Genomic DNA, 21,699 nt, shown 5'->3' with positions numbered 1-21,699 from the left:
CACTGCCCCTTCTCTCCACTCCAACCACCCTCTACAGAAGGATGAATAATAAGAAGGCACTGAGTCACACGCAGTGACACTGGCTGTTACCCACTAGACGTTGTCACCTTATGTAGGTTAAGACTAGAAAAGAAGTTGTCTTTGACATTCCCTTACTTCCACCCTTGTCTCTCTCCCAGCAAAAAGCTACGCAAGCCTCTAAGAACAAGGAGCAAGGAAGAACTGAGGTGGAAGGACCCAAAATGCAGGAAGGCCAAAGCAGCTAGGAATGGGAGTATAAGGAAACTGAGCAGTGCGGGGGGCCCACCTGAGGGCAGGAAGCAAGGCCTGGGGGTACCTACAGTTTGAAGATGTTCAAGACTGCCATGAGGAGGCCTGGCCCATAGCCTCAGGAGGATGCATAAAAATGGTCTGCACTGAGGTCAGGTTGCCTTAGCAGCTGCATCAATAACTGCAAAGGACTGGGCCTTAGTCAGCTGCTCCTACCTGAAAATAACGTGGCCTCCTTCCCTTCTCCCAGGTCGAGAGCAAATTAGTACAGGGAAGGGGTAGGGGTGACAGTGGGTGAGACTGCAGCAGCCTGGAAGTCCCTCCAGAGTCCCAGTGGCCTTTTATGCCACAAGTAGGTTTCAGGTACTTAACACTGCAGTGTAAAGAGCAACGTCATAAGCTAACCACTAAAAAACCATCATTCTGCTTAGAAGCCTTAACTGACAAGTTAAAACCTAGCAGCAATTATCCAAATTTTTAGCATGACAATACACTCTCAACATTCTGTTGCACAGAGACCAGTAAAGAATGGAGGAAGCCCACAGAGCCCTGTCCCTGAACTTCAGACCTTCTCCTTTTGGTTGGTCCCTAGTTGGTGAGCCAGGCTCTGGACTAGCCCCTTGTTCTAAGCCTTACAAAGCAGGCAGAGGAAGGTGTGCCCTCACCTTTGGAAGGGCCATGTGTGGAATACTCAGCTCCCTGGAAATTCATCAATCGGACTCAGGCCTGTGTTATCAAAGCCATTGGAAAGAAGAGTTGGGGGGACTGAAAGGGCAAACAATGACAGACTTAAGGCCTGGGGAGCCCTGATGTATAATGCCCAAACCCCTTTGGATATTGGACTGGATGTCTACTACAAAAAGGTCCAAAGGCGGGTACAGAGCTCAACAAAGTAAGAATGGTGAGCTTAGAAGGCTTCTCTGGTACTTAAGCTCCTCAGGATCACGAAACACCCTTAGAGCAAGGTGCAGAATGTGCTACTGTCACACTGCCATCTGGTGGAAAGACAAGATCTGTCCCCAGGCAGAGAGAGGGAGCCTGGAGGTCTGTCCACTAGGCAGGGAGGTTTGGAGATAATCAAGATAAAGACAGAAAGAGACCACGGGGCATAAAGACCACGGGAGTATAAAGCAGATACAGATGGCATGTGTGCCTTTTGTCTGTTTTTCTTTCTAAAGATCAGATATTTAAAAAATTAAAATAAAGAAAAGAAAACTTAATAGCATTACAAATGTTTTATATCCCTAGAACCATTCGTGGTTTTGGCTCAGGAGAAGTTAACGTCAGACAGACACACCACTGGACCGAGACCACACATGGGCAGCCGCCGCCACAACCGTGGGACCTGCCTTTTGTACAAAGTTTATATATATATATATATTTATATTTATGTACACAGACACAAGGGTATAAAATACAGTGAGAAGGACTCACGTGTGCCCAGCTGGGCCTGAGCCCACAGTCTCCAGAGGCACATGGAAGTGGTGGAGAGAAGCAGCCTCCCCTCCATCCTCCCACCCTGGGCCAAAGGAAGGACAACTACACAAAGGAAGATGGAAGATACCAGAAAGGTACCCCACCTTTCACTGAACTCCCGAATGCCCCTAAGACATCCAAAATGGCTGGCAGGAGAGATCATTCCCACACCTCCCAGCAAGATGTTGAGCCCACAGTAGCAGTTCTGGCCCCAAGCTAAGGTTTAAGGCAGGCTTCCCAACACACGTCTGTGCTATCTTCCAGGGCCCTTGTAGCAGCAAGCCAGCACTTTCAAGGTTCACTCCCTCAAACCCCAAAGTCCTCACAGACCAGAGGTCTTAAAGGTTTTCCGTGACAGACTGTACAGTAAAGGTACAGGCAGGCAAAGAGCGGTTAGTTCCTTCAGTTAATGCCCTATGGCCTTCCCAATGGGGGAGGAATCAAGGAATCAGTAAGAGGTGGTTGTAAAGGGCAAGGAAGGTCATCCCAGGAGACGATAAATACAGAGAAACAGATGTTCAATTCAAGTGCAGATTCTGTTCTCTTCAACTGGCAGCTTTGCTCACCAGAGTCCATTCCCACTGCGGCTGCGGTGGGCAGGAGCTCTTCTTGGTGTCCTAGGGGGTCCCAGTTCCCCCACCGTCAATGTTCACACCCTCAGGATGGTTTGGTCCACAGAATGGAGAGAAGGGGCCATGGAAGGGTAGACGTGGAGAAGGGAGTGGCAGGACCCAGAGGCACAGGTAGGCAGTGGACTGCGCCACTAATTACCTGTGGCATGGAGAAGATGTAAACGGGAAGCCGGAGGAAAGAAAGTTAACTGTGAACACTGAAATGAGCTGGGCCTTGAGACTCACATGGTTTGGCGGGTAAAGAGGCTGGAAAGCTGGAAGCACTGGGAGGCGATTGCCTGGGAGGCGAGGTTCAGGGCCGGACTCAGAGCTGGAACAAAGAGAGACAAGGGAGTTAGCACAGAGCATTCCTGCCTTCCAGGCCCGACCCTTCTCTCCCTTTCCCAAGTCCAAGCCTACCCGTCAAAGCCGCTGGGTTCAGGGCCCCCAAAGGAACTGCTCCATTCAGTTGCAAGGCAGCAGCTTGGGCAACAGCAGCAGTGGTCGGCAGCTGGATTCCAGAGCCTCAGAGGAAAAGACGAGGTGGGGTTAAGTCCTAACCCTTGATGTAAAATTCAACGCCATGTTCTTCACTCTGCAGAGAAGCCCTACCTTCTGCCAATTTGGCCATGAGCTGCAAACGTCCACCCGCTGATCCCAGATCCAGATCCTGGTCTCCATCAGGAAAAGTGATGTCTGTGCCACCATCCAGTCGCTCGGTCACATGGCCAACCCTCATAGGCCGACCAGCAAGCTCAAAGCCATTCAACTGTTCCAGGGCCCGGCGGGCACACTCAGAGTCAGAGAACTACAAGAAACCCAGGTCATATCAGGTACCTCCTGGCCACAGACATGCTCTCAAAGCCCCACTAATACTCTCTCGTCCTACTGTCCCATGAAAATTGCATGCTCACTGTGGCTCAAACTTTTCTTTCCCAGGGAATGTGACCTAAGATCCCCATGCCCGCAAATAGTTCTCTAAAAAAGACCTTTTCCAGCTGACTCAAGGGCAATCGCTTTTCAATCTCCAGCTCCACTGAGAACCTAACAGTGCATCATTTGTAGGGAGCCCAGCCTGATAGGCTGTTTCACAAATGGACATATCAAATGGAAGTAAGACAGGCGGAGATCCAAGGCTCCTGAGCTTTAATTTCAGCCCTCAGGACTAGTAAGTTTCAGTCCTTAGTCAAGAACCAGGAACGTGGAACTCCAGAGCCCAGGCTCAGGAAGGTGCACACCCTGGTACTGAAAGCGAGACTGTACCCCCACTCCCACCCTACCCCAGTGCGGCTGACTCTGGCCCACTGGCCAGAAGGCCTCTACTCTCTCATCCCTTCCAGCAGCAGCACTAGCAGCAGCCTGGCATAAAGAGGATTCCCAGTCTGCTGTTTATGTGTCAAGGGTGTTGACCTAAAAGGCAGGAACACAAGGGCAAAAAGGCCCCACAGAAGCCTTTCTGCATCTGAGACACACAGGGAGCTAGAAAAGGTACTTGCCACCATGAACAGCACAGCTGGCTTTATTTACTCTGGTATTACCTGTCCTAGGGCCTGGCATGTGGTACTGACAGTTCCTAGGCAGGTGGTATAGGTGGCTTGCTTTTACCAGATACTTCTGAGATGAGCAATTCCCACGGTAGAACACAACCTACCTCCCCTCTGCCCTGCAGGCAACTGGGGGGGTGTATGCTGCCTAGATTGAGCCCAGAAAATATCAGCTTCTATTAGACTTTGTGGCTGGCAGCCAGTCCTAGCCTGGAGTCACATGGGGCTGGAAGAACCAGTTATGGGAATTGGAAACAATTTTGTTGGAGTGTCAGGAAAAGGTGAGACTTGCCCACTATTAGGTGGCCTTACTGTTTTCCCTATAGTGGTATTTAAATATAAAGATATTTCTCAATGGGGAAACTGCTTCAAACTGGGTAGGACCAGAGAGAAGTATATACCTTCTTATTCCCACCCCATCATGAAAATATACCAATTCTATAAAGCACATCTATAAAGGCCCGTACCTAACCTCCCTCATGCCCCCAACCTCTTAGCTGCAGCCTGGAATCGTTACTATTACCCAGAGAGCAAGCTGTAGCACCAGGGAAGCTGGTTGACCTCCTGGACACCCCATACCAGTGCCACTGACAGAGTGTAGGAGCAAAGCCATGATCTCAAGCAATGCACTCATCTCAAGGGGCAGAAGGCTACTCCAAGCTTCAGGCACCAGGGTTTATGGGTCATTTAGACAGTTCCTATGGGAGGAGGATGAAGCTAAGCTGCAAAATCAGACAAGTGGACAAACCTAAACTAAAATTAAAAAGTTGAAGACTAGAGACTCACCGTAATAAAACCATAACCTTTAGAGCGGCCTGTATCTGAGTCCTTCATCAGGACAATATTATCAATCTGCAGAATAGAGAAAAATAATCAATAATCTTTTGGCTAAGCCGCACCTTTGATCTTTCCTACCCAAACTGTTCTATTTTTTTGGCCATGTGCAGCATGTGGCACATGGGATCTTAGTTTCCCAACCAGGGATCAAACCTGCGCCCCCGAAGTGGAAGCATGGAGTCTTAACCACTGGACCGCCAGGGAAGTCCCCTACCCAGATTGTTCTAAATACCTCTAACTTTCTAACCAACCCATTACAGCTCTCCAAATCATTTTAAAAATGAGATAAAGCCCATCACTTTCCCAAACACTTTTTCTGACTCATCTTACTTCATATGGACCCCATTATTTGATTTCATGGTGCCTAATTTGTCTCCTGAGCAGTATGAATACAGAGATGGAGCCCAACTCCTCCAGCATGGACCCACATGGCCATTGTTAAACACGCAATGGGTTAATCATGGTCAGACAGAACGAGAAGGTACACTCGCCCTCCCCACTTTTTCCGATTCCCTTCAGAGGTTTCCCTCACTTTCTACTCACTTTGCCAAAGGGCTCAAAGATGCCCCGGAGCATGTCCTCGGTGATATTGAAGTGCAGGGAGCCCACGTAGAGGCGCATTGGTCCACCACTGCCCTTCTGCAGGTTGTTGGCCATGGCTGCCAGTCGGTTTTTCTCAGCCTGTGGAAGAAGGAAATGATGGGTCATGCCCCACACCTACCACCATTATCTCCATCTTCTTAGGTCCATTTCTCAGGCTGCTCACCTGTGAGGCCTGTACAATGATAGGCACTCCCAGCAGCCGCTGTCCGGTCAGCCCAATGGCAAGTGGCACAGACTGGATCTCACAGAATTCCACATAGGCAATGCCCTTAGAACGACGTGAGTTCCGATCTGAGATGATACGTACATCTCGAACCTATCCAGGGCAAAAAGAAAATCCTGAATTGGGCATAAAGGGGGATGGATAGAAGACAGGCTTCTCAGAGACAACTAAGAGGGGGAAGAGGTTTACCTTGCCAACAGCCGAGAAAAAGTCCTCCAGGTCCCGAGGCCGAATGCGGGCAGCTAACTGCATACAGAACACCGTGCGGGCATCCCGCTCCTCAGGACTCAGATTATCAACTGGCTCCCTAAAGAGTGAGCAAAATCGTCGAGACCCTCCCTGCCAGTACATGGTCATCATTCTTCAGCTACCCTCAAGTACTACACATTCCTGTGGTTTGGCTCAAACCGCTTTTTATTCATAACTCACAATCCCTAAAAGAGTGCTCATTGTCACTCACCTGACTGGGCTCTTCTCCCGGAAATGAGGACTCTTACTGTGTCCATACCTACGCCTATGGAACAGAGAACAACCAAACTGAAAACCGTGTCACCCACCTTTATCCACACTGGCCCAGTGCTGGGTCTTCCACCATGAGAAAACCAGATTACAGCACCTCATCGCACATGCCAATTCTGAGTATCACCCCTCCAGTAACTGGGTCTCCTGCCTACCCCAAAACATGATACAAAGGTGATCTTATAAGCAAAAGGTGATACCCAGTGGCAAGCGGTGGACTCCTGTAGCGCACACGATCCTCACGACGTCGGTCTCGACTTCGTGACTCACTACTATGTCGACGTTCCCAGCTACGGCTGCGGTGACGACGCTGCCGATCTCGACTCCGGCTCCGACTGCTTCTCCGCCTATGACGGTCTCGACTACGACTGTGGACGGCAATGACTGTTAAGCTCCTTAAAGAACAATCCAACCTTTCTGGCCTTTAATGTATAGCTTTCCCTGGTATCTTTCCATTTACAATTCTCAAAACCCAAGCGGCCCCAGAATGACTGACCTGCGTTTTCTATCCCTGCTTTTACTATGGCTCCGACTCCTCTTCTTCCTGTGAAAGAGAGCATAAACTCTTACTACTGAGGTTTCATCACCTCTCCCAAGGATAAGAAATGACACTAAAGCGAAGGTGAAACAGAAAGCAGTGAAAGACCAAAGCCTAGAAGACAATATGGCAGAAGTTCACAGCAATGGCATGACATCAGTTTACACAGAGCCCTGAATGCTGTCAGGCATCTGAAATGGCCATTTTCCCCCACAAAACCAAGCAAAAGCTCATGTTTCCAAATCAGAGATCCTCTTGCTATTTTACTCAAGTGAAATACTACATCGACGCTAGGACTGATCCACAAGTCTATCCACAAATCTACACTGGCAAGCGAAGACTAGAAGATCATTAAGCCAGGTCACCATCATTCCCATGACCCAGTGGAGCCATTACTAAAAGTCAGAAGTCTTACCAGCAACCACCTCCCTGTTCTGGCTGTTTCTATAATGGACACAGTTGCTTCCCTTCCTCAAGCTGCCAACCCATTTTCCTCAGGCCACACTCACCTGCCTGCCTCCCCACTGGCGCTGCTCCCACTGGTGCCACTGCCACTGCTGCCGGTACAGCTGGTGCTGTTGGTGGTGTTACTAGGGCTCTCCTTTTCAACCTCATTAGTTTGCTGCTCATCCTGAGGGGTTCGCCAGGAAAATGACACAAGGTACCAGGTGGCAGACACACAGATTCCATTGGGCAAAGAAAGAAGTGGACAAGGAGGAAAGCTCATGAAATCGAAGCTCTCAATCATCTAAACAGTTTCTAAGCACCTGGATCTCCTAACAAAAAGAATAAGAGAAGAAGGAAGGAAACTACCCAAAAAGATCAGATTTTGAAGTCAAACCTTTAGCTACCCCAACATCTGTTCCACTAACATTTCCCTGGAGAGTGAGAAATGAGAGTTATGTCTGAGATACACTGACCTTCTACTGTGTCACTGAGAGCTGTGAGCAAAGCACTGGTTCCCACCGCAACTTCATGTCCCCTCCACCCCCAGTTTTTGGGGCCCTTTCTGTAAGCATGGCCCTTGAGTATCGGTCTCCAGCAGAGCTTACTAAAAGATTATGCCTTGAGCTTCCCTGGTGGCACAGTGGTTGAGAGTCCGCCTGCCGATGCAGGGGACACGGGTTTGTGCCCTGGTCCGGGAGGATCCCACATGCTGCGGAACGGCTGGGCCCGTGAGCCGTGGCCGCTGGGCCTGCGTGTCCGGAGCCTGTGCTCCACAACGGGAGAGGCCACAACAGTGAGAGGCCCGTGTACCGCAAAAAAAAAAAAAAAAAAAAAGATTATGCCTTTTATGAAAGCCACTGCACATAATAAACAAACAGGGAAAGAAGATTCACAAAACGTTGAAACTGATGATCCACAAGTGCTTTTCCTTACCAGCCCAATTCCAAGAGTGAGATGGGGAATCTTACCTCCTCTTTTTTATAGGGAGCCTCCAGCATGGCCTCAATCACTATATCAAAGTCATCGGATGCCATTGTAGCAGATCTGAGAAGAGGACATCAATACATAAGAACCTCATTTATATTTTTCCTCCCCTTCCAGCACCCCACATTCCCTCCCCCCTCCAAGAAACAGACTTCAGGATATACAGTTCTGTTTCTTGAACTCCAAAGGTACCTTACCCGCTGTTGTTTACCCTATGTTTATTTTTGTACCTTACAGATCTGAACGAGTTCTGCTTTGTGGCTTAGAAAAGGTCAGGGGTCTAGAAGAAAACTGAATATCTAGGTAGAGACAAAATACAATATAGACCCTGTCCTGTGAAAAGAAAATGTTGGTACTCAAAATTACTATTTATTTTACAACGGACACTTGGCCTCCATTCTACTGTTCAAAATTCTGAATAAATAATTGGTTTAAACATAAATTGGCACATATTTCCAATAAAAAGGTAAGAACGCATGACTAAAAATTAGGAGCAAGAGAAAGCAATACCAGAATAATGCAGATTAGTCCTAAGCTTTTCCCCACACCACCGCCCAACACAAATAATGAGGGGATTCATCATTAAGCATTTTCTGTACAATACCGACCAGAGTTTGGGTAACTCAGAAAGACCATGATTAAGATAGGCTTAACCAGTCCCACTTTGAAGCCTTTCTGTCTAGGAAGGTACAGTAGGACTTCTCGCCTACCCCAAGCTTTCACATCTAGCAATGGTCTTTCCCAAGTCTGTCCACCACAGGTCTATAAGTAAAAAAAAACAGAAGACACCAAACAAAATCAATAGGATAAATTATTCAGAAATTACTGGTCTGAAATTATCAATATACATAACATGGATGAATCTCAAAATAATTATGCTGAGTGGAAGGAAACAGGTTAAAAAAAGCATACATACTGTATGATTTCATTTACATAAAATTCTAGAAAATGCAAACTAACCTGTAGTGACAGAAAGCAGACCAGTGGTTACCTAGGGCTAAGAATAGGTGGGAAGGGGCTCGGATGAAAGGATTATAAAAGGGCATTTTGGAATTTGGGGGGTGATGGTTTCATGGGTGTTAACTCATATCAAAACACATCAAACTGTACACTTTAATGTGTACGGTTATATTTTATATCAATTATATCTTAATAAAGCTGAAAAAAAACTAATCTAAATACTTTCTATACAAGGAGGTTAATCATAATTAGACTTTCCATATCCTCAAGAGCTTCGTCCTCTTTAAAGCAGCTAATGCATCATCCAATCATGCTGTCTTGGTTGCCCTCAGAGTCCATAGCCTATTTTGATGATTTAATAAAAGTAATCATTATATCAATATCTATCATTTATAGTACCTAATATTGCTAGGCACTATGCTAAACATGTTACAGAGATAAGATTCTTGGAAAGAGCCAACCAATAAAACTTACTTGGAGCCAAATTTAAGGCTTACAATGGAAACCAAACCAAAATAAAATAGGTGTGTCTAAAAACCAGTGAACTCAATCTCTTATACTAACACCTTACATTTATTTAACAATCAATGGTAACATATGCTACAAGCAAATACTGGATCTAATGCACAGATGAGGGACTTCCCTGGTGGTCCAGCAGGTAAGACTCCGTGCTCCCAATGCAGGGGGCCCAGGTTCGATCCCTGGTCAGGGAACTAGATCCCACATGCATGCTGCAAGTAAAAAGCCCATATGCCGCAACTAAAGATCCCACGTGCCTGAACTAAGACCCGGCACAGCAGAAAGGAAGGGGGGGGGGGAGGGAAGAAGGAAAGAAGGACGGAAGAAAGATTTTAAAAATGCACAGATGAAAAAACTGAGGTTCTGTGAACTGCCCAAAGTCACAAAGCTCAAATGGAGGAGCTGACCCTTGATCATAAATCTTCCGACTCTTAAGTCTAATATTCTAACAGGTTACTGCTCTCTCATGTGGTTTATAACTTAAACCCTAAAGGAAATTTAAAAAAGAAAAGTACACAGCTTACCAAGATGTCTATTTTTAAATATATACTGACCTGAAGAATTAATGTTCTGATAGATATATCAAAAGAGTCAGTCCCATTAGTCACACCTATTGTGTGGCTTACAGATACTCAGCGTGTAACAGTATATGCTACAAAACATTAGAAACCAGGCTGACTTTAATATATGCTATCTAATTTTAATATATGCCAGCATATATCTTAACATATGCTACTGTGGGAAAAAACGGTTCTAAAAGTAAGTTTTTGATCTACAAGCTCTGTTCCTTTCATTCATTTTTTTTTTTTTGCACTACGCGGGCCTCTCACTGCTGCGACCTCTCCCATTGCGGAGCACAGGCTCCGGACATGCAGGCCCAGCGGCCACAGCTCACGGGCCCAGCCACTCCACAGCATGTGGGATCTTCTCGGACCGGGACACGAACCTGTGTCCCCTGCATCGGCAGGCGGACTCTCAACCACTGCGCCACCAGGGAAGCCCCTTTCATTCATTTTGGCTGCCAAATCTATACAAATTTTCTAAGTGTCATAACGCTTCTCTTTTTTACAGTCTGCCTTTAACTCTCCAAATGAAATGCTTCAAGAACTGCTCTTTGTTGAGTGCTAGTACAGCATAGGGATAACTTAACACCAAAAAAAACTTTCATGTAAGTTGACAAATGAACCCCTTCCTATGGAATAAAGTTTTCAGACTTCAGAAACAAATGAATGAATCTATTTAAGCACAGACATATATAACACCAGCACACTCTGAAACTTGCAATCTTGCTGGGTTTAGTCTTTCTAGATGTCCTAAAAACAGAATGTCCCAAACACTATGTGCTTTCACGTTGGGAGTTTTCAAACTCTTTGAGTCCTAACTTATGGATCAAAGTCCACTCAATCCCATACATTAAAATATTATAGTGCTTTCTTCCAACCCTGCTTCAAAAACTACGTTAGAGGCCCATAATCACGGCACTACGTGGACCTTGTCATAGCACAGACAAGACCCAAGCCAGCACTTAGGCCCCACTGCCGCGGGGGCAAAGGAGAGTGAAGAACCACTGTCAGCCCCATCAGGCAGAATTCACCAAACGCTGGAGTCCCAGGGGTGATGGTAGCGCCATCTCCTGGGTCGGGTAACTGAGCTGGGCACAAACATCTCCAAACTGAGGACAGCTTAATTAAGAAAAACAAACAATGAGAAAGATAAAAACATTCCCCATGTTGTGTAACAGCCAAGGCCACGCTTCAAAAAATGGTCCTACAAGTTACCGACAGGCAGCATCTCTGCGAGGGCCAGTGTCCCGATTCTAAACCCTCGTATGTGGCCCCATTATGCTCCTCTACCGCCACAGGATGTGTGGGCACAGTGGCCAACATACTGAACATGAGTCTTTGAGAGGCTGAAGATTGAGGAAGAAGCCTCAATTCCCTCATCTCTGAGTGGTGGCACTAGGGGCTGAAAACGGATCCCACATGTCCTCTCAGACCGTGGTGGGTCGATGCTCCCTCACAGTGTGGGACACCCTAAATGTCAAGGCTGCGGGGACCTGGAAAGAGATCAGTCATTGGGACCCTTGAAACAGCATCTTCATCGCTAAAGGATGTAGCCACGAGGGTGCCGATGGACTACAGTTAGGTAGCGAACACTTCCAGATCAAAGTAAACAAAAAATGTTTTTAATTTTAAAAGTTTGCCCAATTCTGCTCTTGACGCCATTTTCTGCCTGTGACGTCAGGGGGAGGCGCCGTGCGACAACGTCACGCATAGGTGACGTTTCGGGGGGGGACACGGTTTCGGGGTTTCTTACCAGTTCCGGGTCCCCGCAGGGTGGGGGGGGTCCCCGTTCCCTTCGTTCCTTTGGGTGTGTCGGGGGACGCGAAGCACGACTCCCTTCCAGAGACTCAGCAGTAAGAGCCCCACTACAACTGGAGCTGCTCCTCTTCCCGCAAAATGGCGGCAGCTCCGCTGTCTTCCAGAACCTTTCCCAATCTGCGCAGGCGCCGAAACATTCAGGTGGCGGAATTAATCTCACGGGTTTCGCGGCAACACTCCAAAGTACAGATTTTCATTGGCTAAAATCTGAGCATGGGTGGAGCCAAGCTCAAAGGTCTCTTAGCAACCAACAAGTTCCCATTGATTGGCTAATCTTTCCGAGACTCAGGGAAAGCAGAAGCGTCCTTAGGTATCCGCCTATCGCTCTCTCATTGGTTAAATGACTTGCGGAAGGCGGGGCAACCGGGCAGAGAACCGGAGAAAAGGACCCCCCGACTCGCTCCCGGTTCTCATGTAGACTAGGCTAACACCGCGGAGGAGCCTATTGACGTCCTTGGCCGTCCCCACTCAGATTTGCCGAGGAGCTCACGTCAGGCTTCTCTGGGACAGCTTTCTGGAGAGCAACTGCATTTGCTTCCCGTGGGGAGGGATGCTGGGCTGCCCATCCCCATTGTGTCATACAACCCTCCCAACCGCTGCCTCGTTTCCTCGGCGCCTGGATCTCATGTGACTGTCACAGATTTGTCTTCTTCCGCATTCTGCCTGGTCCTACAGCTCATATACCTTCAGTTCAAATCAGTGCCCCACACACCTCCCACCGCAAGGGTAAACTTGAGGCAGTTTCTCAGGTGACTCTGGGTGCAGCAGTACTCAGCCCTCTAGCCAGAAAGAGAAGTCCACCCTCACGTTGCAACGTCTTCCAGAACCCCCAGAGCCTTCAGCTGCCTAATACAGCTGCCAGAAAGATAGCTGGTTATAACATGGAGAGGGCCATGGAGTCACAGGAACCGTGTTGAGTCCTGATTTGAATACTAACTTTATATCATTGTACCAATTCAAATTCCTCTTCTGTAAAATGTAGAATAGGACTAGATTATCTCTTAGGACTTCAAACTCTAATCCTATGATTTTATTCAAATAAAAAAAGTGGCTTCTTGCTGGTGAAGCCTGGATGACTTCCAGTTTCTCTCCCAAGAGGTAACAGAGGAGCTGGCAGTACAGCAGCTCAGGAAGGTGGAAGGGAAGCTGGCTTCACTCACTACCCTATCTTTCTCCATGGCAACAAACTCTATGCCTCCTCCCCCAGACAAGAGCCTAATCACAGGTCCTAATGGACAAGACCTCTCTGTAGCTGGTCAGAAAGCCTATAATTGGGAGTCCAAGAGTCACCACTAAGCTTCTTAAATAGGAAATAAAGCTAGGCCCCTTCAAGTCTTGGATAAAAGCATCGATCTGAATATGTGTAAGTAATGGGTGGAGAAGCAGAGGCAGGGGGCAGCAGAGTTGGAGCAGGAAAGGCCATAACCTCACTTTATTTGTATTTCCTCCTTACACAAAATCATCAAAATAGGAACAGAGATGGGCAGAGAAAAGGGCTGAAAAGTTGTTCAATCCACATGTTCTCAGGGCTATCCCAGGGAGCACTTGAGGCTCAGTGCCTGTTGGAGTAGCCACAGATTCAACATGAATTCCTCATGCCCTGGCCTGAAGTCTTCACAGATTGGTGGCGTGAGCCCTGCAATTCTCATCCTTTGCCCATCTTGATGTAAGGCAGGAAAGTGGACTGAAATGCTCCTCTCTGATGGGCAAGGCAAATCAGAGCCCATGGTGTACTGCACCTTCTGTGCTACAGGAGCAGAACCTGAAGCTGCTTCCAAGGTTCTAGACACCTGCAGGCAGGGCTAGAGGCCAATGGTGTAAGAGCGGCCTGTGGGGTTGTGAATAGCAGAACAGACTGGTGCTGTCACAGCCCACTCATACCACACCTTCTTGGAATTGCTGCATCGCCAGAAACGCACACAGATGGTCTGGCCTTCACGCACGGTAATGGGCTGCTGTAAGAAGAAAGACATGGAGGTTCAGGGTGGAGCTAATGAATTTTATGTGGCAATGTACTAAGCTAGGTGTGGAGATAAAATGATCAAATGACGTTCCAACCCTCATGAGGTTTATTTGAAGTCTATCAGAACAAATAATCAGAAATGAACAGACACTGAACAAATAATCAAAAGTGGGATGAACACTGTGAACAGGGATAGGGTGCTATGAAAACACCTATGAAAGTTAACACTAACCTAGTCTACAAGGTCAGGGAAAATTATCTGACAACAAGAATGTTTAATGAGACTTGGAAGATAAGTCAGCTGAATCAAGAAATGAGCCAAGAACTTTACAGGCAGAGGACAAAGGTGTGAAACCGCGAGGCAGGAAAGAACATGGGGCATTAGAGGAACCAAAAGAAGGTCCATAGGACTGAAGCAATGTAATCAAAGGACAGTGGCTGAAAAGGCAGGCAAAAACTAGATCACACCAAGTCTAACAAAGATTTAAGACCTTATTGTAGGGCAGTGGAAAAACATCGAAGGGTTTTAAAAGGAGAGAGATAGGATCAGATTCATGTTTTTAAAAGATGACTCTTGCTCCAGGTAGAGAATGGACAGAAGAATAGCCAGAGTAGGCGTGGGAAGCCAGGCAGAAGGCCCCTGCAGATATCCCAACATCTACAACAGGATCCAAGAGCACGTGAGAGCAGTAGAACATGGGTCACAGACAAGCATCATCCTGGGAGAAGGGAAGGGGCAGAACACCAATGACAATAGTTACTCTTTAACCCAAGGAGCCTTAAAGGTGATTCCTACCTTAATGGGGAAGAGGATGGGAAACCATGAAAACATCCCAGGAGAGTGAGTCTCTGGACGGATACCTAAGTGGACAAAGTAATTTAAAAAACTGAGTATAACTGATTCACTTTGCTGTACACTGAAACACAACATTGTAAATCAACTATAATCCAAAAAAATTTTTTTTAATTAAAAATTAAAAAAAAATTGAGGTCTCCATGACTCTGCTTTTTGCCTAGATTGAGGAGAATCTCTTCTGTAAACACAGAAGCAAGTAATCAAAGATCCCCATTCACTGATTCCTGGGTTCCCTGTGACTCTAAATGAAACATGTACATACGCTACCCGAAACATGTACATACACTGCCCAGGTAGCATACTCTTATACTCCCCATCTACTGCCCGAGACACTTACTCAGAGTGATGTCCTGATAAAGCACAGTCTCAAAGTAGCCTGCAAAGCCATGCAGCACTGTGTTCACCTCCACGGGAAACTCCAAGGTGCAGTAGCGGTTGTTGTCAATCATAGGATCTGTCAGGGAAGAGCGGTGTGGGTGATGAGTGGCCAGAAACCCTAGACAACTTGGTAAAGCATGAGCAGGAACCAGGAAAGGAAGCCCTGATAGAGACCAGATAGAGCAGACTCAGGACAGCAAGGGAAGAAACCAGGAGGGTGAGCTCTCACGCAACCAGTCAGAGGACAGCCATGCAGGAACCCACCTCTGTTGGGATGGCTGAAGGTAAAACAGGGCTGGGGCGCAGACAGCTGGTGGAAATTGTGCAGTCGTACCACATAAGGCATTTCAAACTGGGCCTATCCCGAGAGAGAACAAGATCTGGAGAAGACAGGCAAGAGCTACCTAATTCCCCAGGGAATGCAGCTCAAGCTTTAGGGACACAGACAAAGATAAAAACACAGGGACTTCCCTGATGGTCCAGTGCCTAAGACTGCGCTCCCAATGCAGGGGGCCCGGGTTCCATCCCTGGTCAGGGAACTAGATCCCACATGCTGCAACTGAAGATCCCAGCACGCGGCAACGAAGATACCATGTGCCGCAACTAAGACCCGACGCAGCCAAATAAATAAATATTAAAAAAAAAAAAAAAAAAAGAAAAAGATAAAAACATAGTTTCACTTCAATTGCTTTCCCACATCCCCAACTCCTTCACCTCTTCATCTTCTCCAGTGGAAGAAAACACTTATGCTGACAGAGAAAAAGAAAAGGACTAAAGAGAAGAGTCCTCCAGAAGAGAGTATCTCTTTACCTCAGGGTCGCGGTCCTTTTCCCGACAGGCTCGGACCTCATTGTACAGCTTGGAGGAGGAGATGGGAGCTAGAAAGGAGGTGTACTCCCCAGGGATGCTCACGCCATCATCTGCAGAGCGGGAGAGTCACATTACTTCCCAAGGGATGGAAATGGTGCGTCTGTACTGAAAGCCCAGACCTCCCATATCAAAATAGACCCAGGCAGCTCCATGCTATCACATTCCCAGGCCAACCTGCTCCTAACTCCCGCCCTGAGGGATTCTACTTCTAGGTTAATTTAGAGTCACACAAGAGTAAAACTGGAAGGAACCCAAGATATTTTAATCTAGTGGTTCTTAACTTTCTTTCCTTTAAGATCCTAATGAAAGCTAAGCCCAAAGTACATATGTCAGCTTAGGAAGTCTACAGATCTCCGATTAAGAGTCTCTGCTCTGGTCCACTCCCCTCATTTTACAGATGTGAATACCGAGGTTCAGAGAAATTGCTTCATTTGCTAAGGGCACTGACCCAAGTCTGCCCTGCCTTCCCTAAACTTTGTAACCTCCTCTAGGCTGCTGCCACACCCACCCCTCCCCAGTCCCGTCCAGCCTTCCCAGTTGATAATCCAATCCCCTTACTCAGTACACCCCAGCCTGGAGCACCTTTTAGGAAGTGCTGGGCTCCATCCAGGCATTCCGGTGACAGCTCATTATCAGCGAAGGACCCCAGAAGCTCACTGACAATGATATCCGCTTTCTCTGGAGCCACCCACTCCCGCATGTCCGATGAGACTACTGTCACCTGGCTTCCCCATTCTTCAAACTGCCAATTCTCCAGCCTAAAACAGAGATGATACAAGTGAGGATAAGATAAGAAAAACTGACACTGGGGACAAACTTCCCAGCAAAAAAGGTTGCTACTCACGTCACCACAGCATTTGGGTTCTTCTCCACAGCGTACAGCTTTATCCGCCGGTCAGCCTGCTTGGCTGCCCTCAGGGAAGCATTCACCAGGGGCCCCCGGCCTGCTCCCAGCACCATCAGCACTCTAAGAAAGAGAGGGAAGAGTCAAGCTGACTCTGCATGTAGAGAGGCAGGCATGCAAATCTCTGGAATCATGGGGAGAGCACTCACTGGACATTGGTGTCCTTCTCTTCCTCTGGCACTCGGTCTAACAGACATTTATAGATGGCCTGGGGGAACGAGGGAAGACCTCATGGCTATAATGCCATCCTCACCCAGGTCATCCTGGCCCTGTGCTTGACCCCATCTGGGACCCACACTGTACCTGTTGGTATTGAGAGTATTTGATAGGGTCCTTTTCAAACACTTCGTATGTCTGAGATTCCAGATTATCCATCAGTGGCTGATGAATGAGAGGAAAAAGGCAAAGTAGGTTAGCCAGTTTCTGGCAAGGACGATGCACCAGAATACCAAAACCTTCCCACTGCCTCCTGAGCTTTGATAGGATTTTAGGGCACCTGCTCTCAAGAGACATTTCCTCCCCCCACCTCCCTCCTCTCAGTGTACTCCAGACCCACCTGGAGTGGGGATTGCAGGTAGTCTTCATAGCCCTTGGCAAAGAGTTCGTAGGCATTGGGTGGAGGTCGATTCTGGCTCAAGTATTCCAAGTACTGGAGGTAGGAGCAGAACTCTTTCTCTGAGTGGTGGTTGGTGCCTGTGATGATGAACTGCACCTCCAACTGTGAGAATAAGTCAGACCATCAGACACAGTCCTTGTACCAAGAGGATATTATTATGGTTTATGGCCAAAGAGCTCTAGCATAAAATAAGGCCCAGATCACCAAATACCAACAAAAGCATCAAGAGCCCTCCTATGCCACATAATCATCATCCTGGCTCAAGAGGCCCATGGACTGTTGCTATAACTTTTTTTTTTAATTTAATTTAATTTATTTATTTTTGGCCGTGTTGGGTCTTTGTTGCTGCGTGCGGGCTTTCTCTAGCTGCAGGGAGCCAGGGCTACTCCTCGTTGCAGTGCACGGGCTTTTCCTTGCAGTGGCTTCTCTTGTTGCAGAGCACAGGCTCAGTAGTTGTTGTGCACGGGCTTAGTTGCTCCGCAGCATCTTCCAGGACCAGGGATCGAACCCATGTGCCCTGCACTGGCAGGCGGATTCTTAACCACTGCACCACCAGGGAAGCCCTGTTGCTATAACTTCTTAAATGAAACTTTCTGCAAAGTTTTCATGAGATCTGGTTCCTTTTGAAATGTTTCTGGGCCCTCTACTGCTATTTGCGTTTTTGCGTCCAAGACCAACTTTGCCGAAATTGCTCTCCAGAAACTAGAGGGGCAAAGAACCCCACAGAGGGAAAAAACAAAATAAAACAAAGAACACCCCATCATACATATGTGAATAAGGCAAGAGGATTAGCTGCAGCACCTTTAGAACCCTTCTACTACACACCTTGAGGAGTCGGAAGATCAGCCTCTGGTGCATCTTAGAAAGAACAGGAAATCCCTTCTTATTGGTCAGGAAAATGCTGGTGGGGAGAATGGCTGCTTTGATGGGCTCCCCAAGCCAACGGTCAATGACATGATTAGATGGGAGGTCAGCACCAATTTCGAGAGCTACACAAGGGAAAAGAAAGACCTGTAAATCACTGATAGGTCAGAAGCCTTTCCTTGCTCTTTTGTGCAAGATCTGTCTACTCCTTAAGAGCAAGGCAGACCTAAGGCACAGAGAAAGTAGCAAAACTGCCCAGCAGACAAGTGTACATGAGACCCCTGATTTTTGGTCACAGAAGGTCAGAGAATGATAACGTATCCCAGGATATTTGTGGACTTACCCACCGCAATCCTCTTGCTATAATCACACAAGGTCCGGAAGTTGTGCCACCTGTCCAGAGTCAAATACAGAAAAATACAGTCAAATACATATGGCCCACCAATCATCATACTTCAAGGAGACCTTCCTACAGGTTCCACTCTGTACTTCCCTCCACCCTAGCCTTTGCCCTGGTACAGCAGCAAAAGGAGACATACCACATCCATGTCTTCTCCTCTCCACTGTACTCCTCTGTGTGTGAAGTTGGCGCATTCTCAATTATATCATCTCTCAGGTCCTCTGGTGCCACCAATGGCACCCGCATCCAGAACTGCACATGAACAATAAATAGGTTCTGTACCCTATTTAGAACTGTTTTGAACTCATTGGGTCCAGAAAGCTTCCTTCAACTAAAAAGATCTTGATCCAGATTTCAAATTACTCCCTTTACATGCTTTTCCCAATTTGTGATTATATGTATGTGTACATGTATCTTGTGCATACCCTTAAGTAAGTATCTGCCTTGTCTTCTATCTGAATATTCTATATATTTTATAACTCTCGGCTTACCACTTTTAATTGTGGGTAGGCAGTACTGACACTTCAATTCTGCCAAATCCACCTTTTACTGAATGGCTAGGAACAAGAAGATACTTAGCACAGCCTGACTACCATACTATGCAGCAGGAAAGGAGGCCCTCAGCCATACCATGGAGGAGTGGTGGCCAGTGTGGATGTGGTTGGTCAAAACTCTCGCCAAGTTTGTGTTATCTTCCTGATTTAGGGGCAGCAGAAAAGCTGGAAGACCCAAATATGCCCCAAAATTCAGCTCCTGTAACATAGCCTGGAATGGAGATCAAGAGAAAAAAGTTAAGAGCAAGCAATTCAAATAGCTTTAACTGCATTATATTAGATTTACTAAATTACGGAGGGGGAAAATACTACTCTCCCCATCCAGCTTGTTTACAGACCTGATCTTTAAAAAAATTCATTGAAGAGGTCAGTCTTACCGCCTCGGAGTTCCTGCGGATCTTTTCCACTTTTGAGTCTGGACGAATCCATGGAGAAAGCTTTCCCACAATTAGTGTATTCCAGTCTGCACTCCCCCACCCAAGAAAGACAAAGACTGAATGAGGTTCAGAACTTTACTCATTCAATTTCTAGTTCTTAACAGGGACTAGAGAGTTAGAGATGAGAGACAGACTTTTTCTATCACAGATACAGGACAGGAGAGCCTGACGCAGAATAGGGAACTAAGGCTTTTAGCAGGTAAGCAAGGAGAGAACAAGAGTTATCTATATCCCGGGGGGAACCAATATATCCAAGTCAAGAAAGGAAGAGAAGGAAGGCACTGATAAAGCATAAGTTGTTATTGCCTCTAATAATTAAGGGGTATGTGGGATGGTCCCTACCCCTTCCTGACAGCAGTAGGTCTGATCGTGTCTGGGGGCCCGGCCGATTCTTAGCAGGTTCCTGAGTGAACTCCCTCTTGAAACGCGGGTGGAACACAGGCATGCAGAGGAAATCAAACCTACAACCGCGACAGACCCAGAATCGTCATGTAAAGACAGCAGCCCAGACATCCAAGCAATTGGACTAGGCTATCTAGATTCTGCACAACCCTTTCAGCTGCCGTCAGTCACCCGACTGGACTGCTGAATTCAGCCCACCTTGGGGCATATCACTTCCGCTGCACTGTGCCTCAATTTCTCCCCGGAACACAGCCATGGAAAAGATGAGTAAAGAGAAACGATGAAAATCCACACCACGTGGACTTTCTATTCTGCTGTCACTGGTTTTCCAAGACTGTCACATCCAGATCTGCACCAGTACTGCACAAGTTTCCCCCCTCAAGGCTTTTCTCTCCTCTCCCTAGCCCCCTCTTACACTCTCAGACGATAATCTCGCTCGCCATGGCCCTGGAGGTCTGTACGCCCCCTGTGTGAGTTCACCTGATAACTACCCTGACTTTGGGGTTCAGTGACCCCACGCCCCCAACAAGTTTTTTTTCCTCTCTCTCACGCTCCAGGGCCCGAGACTTCTCCCCTCCAAGGACTAATGGTTTCCCCCGCCCTCGTCGTATCCACTCCGACACCCTCACCCCTGCCTCTCGGGAATGACTGGTCTGCGCCTCTCTGTCCCCGAGTTCGGACCCCGCATTCCGCTCGCAGAGGTCCAGGCCCTCACCCCTGCTTGGCCACAGCCCCCAGTGTGTCAGCTATTTCGGGGACGCAATTCAGGTCCCTCCCGCTGGACACGCGACTTCCACTGGCACCGCCGACCGCCATCGCCGCCATCTTTTCCCTCGCGCTGTCCACGCCGAGATTCCCTGACACTAGCAGCCAATCACAAAGGCGAAAAAAAGCCCCCAAAAGGCGGGACGAGTCTCCCTAACAACCAAAGCGTCTTCCACGGCTCCGGAGCTGGAGGAGGAGGGGTGGGGAGTGGCTCTTCCCGCCAATCCGCGGGCTGCACAGTGACGTACGGCTTGGCTCCGGAAGAGTCACCAATCTCAGGGTCTGGTTCTTGACGAACTTCAATCTCCCATAATGCTCCGTGCACTCGTAGAATTCCGATAAGAGACTACACGTCCCATGAAACACTGCAGTATAAAACCCTGCAATATAAGCTTTAAGTATCATCATTGAGAGCTGCGAAATTGTCTCAGGGCCAGTGGCGCAATGGATAACGCGTCTGACTACGGATCAGAAGATTCCAGGTTCGACTCCTGGCTGGCTCGAAGGGACAGGTGTTTCCTTTATTGCATCCCATGCAATATGGCCATAAGCAGTATTTTGAAAGTCTCCCCTTATTTCTTTTTAAATATTTCCTCATTATCTCTCGCCCTCATTTTGAGGTCTTAATTTTATTGCGTTTTGCAGCCATTTTATGTCAGCTTTTCCCCTTACCGAATTCAAAGGTGATTCTTGTGTCACTACTTAGGTCCATCCGAATCCTGAGAAAACCGGGTTGATGGCTGGGGTCTTTGTGTGGGCCTTAGTATATTTTTAAATA

The 21,699-nt window shown here is 47.5% G+C and overlaps 2 protein-coding genes and 1 non-coding gene across 10 annotated transcripts; 1 reads left to right on the top strand and 2 right to left on the bottom strand.

The window, feature by feature from the left end:
• Positions 1-1,496: 1,496 nt before the first annotated feature.
• On the bottom strand, positions 1,497-11,982 carry RBM23 (RNA binding motif protein 23). Of its 7 annotated transcripts, XM_060004858.1 has the most exons (16): positions 11,848-11,959; positions 9,013-11,213; positions 8,763-8,814; positions 8,283-8,351; positions 8,037-8,112; positions 7,131-7,252; positions 6,580-6,627; positions 6,284-6,451; positions 6,025-6,078; positions 5,754-5,871; positions 5,505-5,657; positions 5,282-5,419; positions 4,688-4,753; positions 2,970-3,165; positions 2,778-2,882; positions 1,497-2,688 (listed from the first exon to the last, which is right to left on the bottom strand). In XM_060004858.1, the coding sequence occupies exons 5-16, from the start codon at positions 8,100-8,102 to the stop codon at positions 2,600-2,602; spliced, it is 1,323 nt and encodes a 440-aa protein (XP_059860841.1). In that variant the 5' UTR covers positions 8,103-8,112; positions 8,283-8,351; positions 8,763-8,814; positions 9,013-11,213; positions 11,848-11,959; the 3' UTR covers positions 1,497-2,599. The 7 variants fall into 7 exon arrangements, with proteins under 7 accessions (XP_059860841.1, XP_059860839.1, XP_059860843.1 ...); XM_060004856.1 differs by lacking the exons at positions 8,283-8,351; positions 8,763-8,814; positions 9,013-11,213 and having other exon boundaries at positions 11,848-11,982; XM_060004860.1 differs by lacking the exons at positions 8,283-8,351; positions 9,013-11,213; positions 11,848-11,959 and having other exon boundaries at positions 8,763-8,782.
• Positions 11,983-13,322: 1,340 nt separating this feature from the next.
• On the bottom strand, positions 13,323-20,989 carry PRMT5 (protein arginine methyltransferase 5). Of its 2 annotated transcripts, XM_060004852.1 has the most exons (17): positions 20,872-20,989; positions 20,097-20,215; positions 19,695-19,780; positions 19,394-19,528; positions 18,903-19,015; positions 18,707-18,756; positions 18,325-18,488; positions 17,440-17,601; positions 17,187-17,264; positions 17,033-17,091; positions 16,824-16,946; positions 16,562-16,737; positions 15,920-16,029; positions 15,374-15,467; positions 15,069-15,185; positions 14,672-14,736; positions 13,323-13,867 (listed from the first exon to the last, which is right to left on the bottom strand). In XM_060004852.1, exons 1-17 carry the CDS (start codon positions 20,979-20,981, stop codon positions 13,715-13,717), a joined length of 1,914 nt encoding a protein of 637 aa, XP_059860835.1. In that variant the 5' UTR covers positions 20,982-20,989; the 3' UTR covers positions 13,323-13,714. The 2 variants fall into 2 exon arrangements, with proteins under 2 accessions (XP_059860835.1, XP_059860836.1); XM_060004853.1 differs by lacking the exons at positions 13,323-13,867; positions 14,672-14,736; positions 15,069-15,185; positions 15,374-15,467 and adding an exon at positions 15,487-15,712.
• Positions 20,990-21,351: 362 nt separating this feature from the next.
• On the top strand, positions 21,352-21,424 carry TRNAR-ACG (transfer RNA arginine (anticodon ACG)). The gene has a single exon. It is a non-coding gene; the product is annotated as a tRNA-Arg (tRNA).
• Positions 21,425-21,699: the final 275 nt, after the last annotated feature.

This window comes from Delphinus delphis, chromosome 2, assembly GCF_949987515.2.
Source record: "Delphinus delphis chromosome 2, mDelDel1.2, whole genome shotgun sequence".
Lineage (NCBI taxonomy): Eukaryota > Metazoa > Chordata > Mammalia > Artiodactyla > Delphinidae > Delphinus > Delphinus delphis.
The sequence above is the reverse complement of the archived record's forward strand: the minus strand, read 5'-3'. Positions and strand labels throughout refer to the sequence as shown.

Bases quoted from the DNA above. Each gene is read 5' to 3' on its own strand.
- RBM23 (XM_060004854.1), bottom strand. From the start codon at position 7,369: ATGATTGAGAGCTTCGATTTCATGAGCTTTCCTCCTTGTCCACTTCTT. The intron at 5,658-5,753 runs GTAAACCTCTTC...TGCCCTGGATAG, and splicing joins TTTTCTCGGCTGTTGGCAAG to GTTCGAGATGTACGTATCAT. The intron at 3,166-4,687 runs GTGAGTCTCTAG...GGTTTCTTGTAG, and splicing joins AAGGTTATGGTTTTATTACG to TTCTCTGACTCTGAGTGTGC.
- PRMT5 (XM_060004852.1), bottom strand. From the start codon at position 20,981: ATGGCGGCGATGGCGGTCGGCGGTGCCAGTGGAAGTCGCGTGTCCAGC. The intron at 19,016-19,393 runs GTATGGCTGAGG...GTTCATGTGCAG, and splicing joins CTGGCCACCACTCCTCCATG to TTCTGGATGCGGGTGCCATT. The intron at 17,602-18,324 runs GTGTGTAGTAGA...TTATTCTCACAG, and splicing joins TGATCTTCCGACTCCTCAAG to TTGGAGGTGCAGTTCATCAT.